The 2,877-nt window shown below is 48.9% G+C and overlaps 1 protein-coding gene across 1 annotated transcript in view; it reads left to right on the top strand.

The window, feature by feature from the left end:
* BIN2 (bridging integrator 2) overlaps positions 1 to 2,877 on the top strand; it is a 30,143-nt gene that overhangs the window by 17,060 nt on the left and 10,206 nt on the right. The window contains exon 9 of the mRNA XM_019623874.1: positions 567 to 1,317. Coding sequence (XP_019479419.1) covers positions 567 to 1,317 — 751 coding nt within the window. The remainder of the gene's footprint in view (positions 1 to 566; positions 1,318 to 2,877) is intronic.

Below are 2,877 nucleotides of genomic sequence, written 5' to 3'. Positions count from 1 at the left end.
AGCAAAATCGCCAACAAAAAAGCACAACAATGTAAAAAACATGGCAAAAGGATATACATGTAAGTATGAGAGCTGAACCAAGAGGGCAGAGGATTCCCTTGTTAGACAGCTGGGAAAGTGCTGTCAGGCACTGATTTTTCACAACTTGTACATGTCCATGAATGACCATGAAAGCATCACATGTATTAATTTTGGGCTACAAGTAAATTGTAGGGAAGAGGTGAATTTGCAAATACAGAATCCATGAGGATCAACTGTATATCACCATGAATCTTTTTCCCCAGAAAAAATATTTTGTTAGTATTTTGCTGCTACTTTCCAGTCTCTTTTTCTTTATATGTTTTTACATCATTGAGATTGTGATGTGGATAAAACTTCATAGCCTTTGTTCACTACACTTTATAACGTAAGCATTATTACAGATTATACAGAATCATTTTAAATTGCTTTATTCTGTTTTTTTCATGCAGCCATCACTATTTTGGGGTATTTAAAATATCCAGTAAAACTTGTAGTTTTAGTCTTCTAAATCTGAATACCCTTCCTTTTTTTTTTTTTTGCAACAGCAGACGCTCCTTAGTCATCTCTTCCCCAGTTCAAACGTCTGCAGTCTCCAGCCCGCTTACCTCACCTACCAGTCCCTCTGTACCTTCCTTGAAGAGCGAGAGGGATTCCATCTCAGTGAGTGAAGAAGAGCTGACATCTGATCCAGCCCAGGGAGACAACGGCTCTGAAGTTAAAGAAGAGCCCTTAAAAGACAGGGAAACAGAGGATGAAGAAGCCGAAGCAGGCACCTCTGAGGAGGAAGAGCCTCTGCCAGCCTGCAATGGCCCCACCCAGGCCCAGCCCTCTCCCACTGTGGAGGCTGGCGAGTCCCAGGAGGAAGTTGTCCTTGGCTCCCCAGCTCCATCTCCAGGCAGAGCTCTGATCCCTTCAGAGCAGCCTTCATCTCTCCCAGAAGTAGTCCTCCGAACCCGAACCTCAAGTGAAGGGTCTGAACAACCAAAGAAGACAGCCTCTATCCAGAGGACCTCAGCACCCCCTAATAGGCCTCCTCCACCCAGAGCCACTCCTAGCCCTAGGACCTCCTTAGGGAATACACCCTCCAGCCCTACAGCCTCTGACCAGGGTTCACCCACCAGCTCCAGGGCCTCCTTGGGAGCTGGGACTCCAAGTCCTAGGGCCTCCTTGGAGGTCTTTCTTGACCCACAGCCACCAGAGAAGCCAGCAAGAACTCCTGAGTCCCAAGAAGAAGAGAACACTGACAATGTGAACCCAGAAGAACTTCGTACTTCCCCTACCTCGATGGTCCCTCAGGTGAGAGTGCATCTGATTGAGTCTTTATTCTCTTTTAAAACCTTCCTGTAGAGCATCTTTACTATAGTCAGGTAATAGCTTGATGAGATTTGATGTCATTATAGTATAGTCTCAAGGATACTCCTTGTCATCTTTTTGGTTCTGGAGATTGTTTCACATCTTCATAGCAACTAATTTAATGACCTATACTCTTAGGGTANGTCCTTTGTGTGGACTGTGTGTGCCCTCCTATTGTAGTTGAACCTTGGTTGCTGTTTGTACGTCAGTGGGAGGGATTGACCCTTGGGCTGATTGGTTGTGAGGACTTGCCATAACTACAGTGGAGGAACTGTTATGCAGGGGCTGCTCTGTGGAGCAGGATTTGCTTTAGCAGGGCTTTGGTGTCTGCCCCGTCTCCCCTTTGGATGTGTCACCCATGGAGGCAGCCAGGTGGTGATCCAGCTGGGTCCAAAGCCAACCACCAGGTGTGCCAGTCCCTGGGCCTCCTGGAAGGGGCCCTACCACAGGCCAAGTTCACCCACAGCCTGTGTCCTGCCTGGGGCCACCTGCCATGAGCCACAAAGCAATCCATGATGGCAGCCACCAACGCTGGGCTTGGAAGTGCCTGGGAGAGGCCAAGCTACAAACCAAAGCTGGCTACCACTAGTGCCAGGCTTGGGGCTGCTCAGCAAAAGGTACCACGTACACCAAGGCCAGGTGCTGCTTGTTTGGGTTTTGTGAACCTTTGAGAGATTTTTTTAAAAGTCCACAGCATGAGCCAAGACAGGCCATTTGTGTGGAAAAGCCACTGGAAGCGGCTTGGGTGGGTCCACAAGTTGGGTGGAGTGGGGTCTCAGAAAATCACCAGGACTAACGTTAGCCAGGTTTATGGAGACTCAAACATGGTGGCTCCCTGTGTCTGCATGCAGGGAGTGTAGAGGGCTCAACTAAGAAATAATGGCTTTTGCCAGCACTTCTGTCTAGGAAAAAGCTGCTCCTCCAGCCCTTGCTCTGAAGCCAGACGACTCAGTTCCTCCCTGTATGTCCCTGGCGCCTTTTGAGCTGCTGCCGCAGCACTAGAACTCAGAACAAGTGAGCCTGCCAGAGTAAATGTGTGCAGTCCCTTTAAGAGGAGCACCTGAGCCTCCAGCAGCCCTCCATCTCACTCAGCCACAATCTACACTGGTTTTTCACAGGCAGAAGTTGTGGGGAGTTTTATTCCCAGCACTGAAACCCTGGGGTGGAGAGCTCTGTGTGGGGCTGGGACCCCTCGCTCCTCTGGGGTTACCTCCATGGCTGGGATATCTCGCTTGATTTTTTTTTTAAGGAGGGCGTAGCTCACAGTGGCCCATGTGGGGATCAAACTGGCAACCTTGGTGTTATTAGCACCACGTTCAGACAAACTGAGCTAACTGGCCACCCCTCCCTCACAATTTTTAACTGTCACGTAAGAGTTTGGTACCAGCCCATTCCACATCTCCACCCCTCCTACCAGTCTCAAGGTCATGTATGTCCTTAGTTGTAGGACTTCTGTTCAGCTAGACTTCAGGCAATTCTCAATGATGGTTGTTCTAACTATAG

The sequence above is a fragment of the Hipposideros armiger genome, unplaced genomic scaffold, assembly GCF_001890085.2.
Source record: "Hipposideros armiger isolate ML-2016 unplaced genomic scaffold, ASM189008v1 scaffold_569, whole genome shotgun sequence".
NCBI lineage: Eukaryota > Metazoa > Chordata > Mammalia > Chiroptera > Hipposideridae > Hipposideros > Hipposideros armiger.
This window is presented reverse-complemented; position numbering and strand designations above follow the sequence as displayed.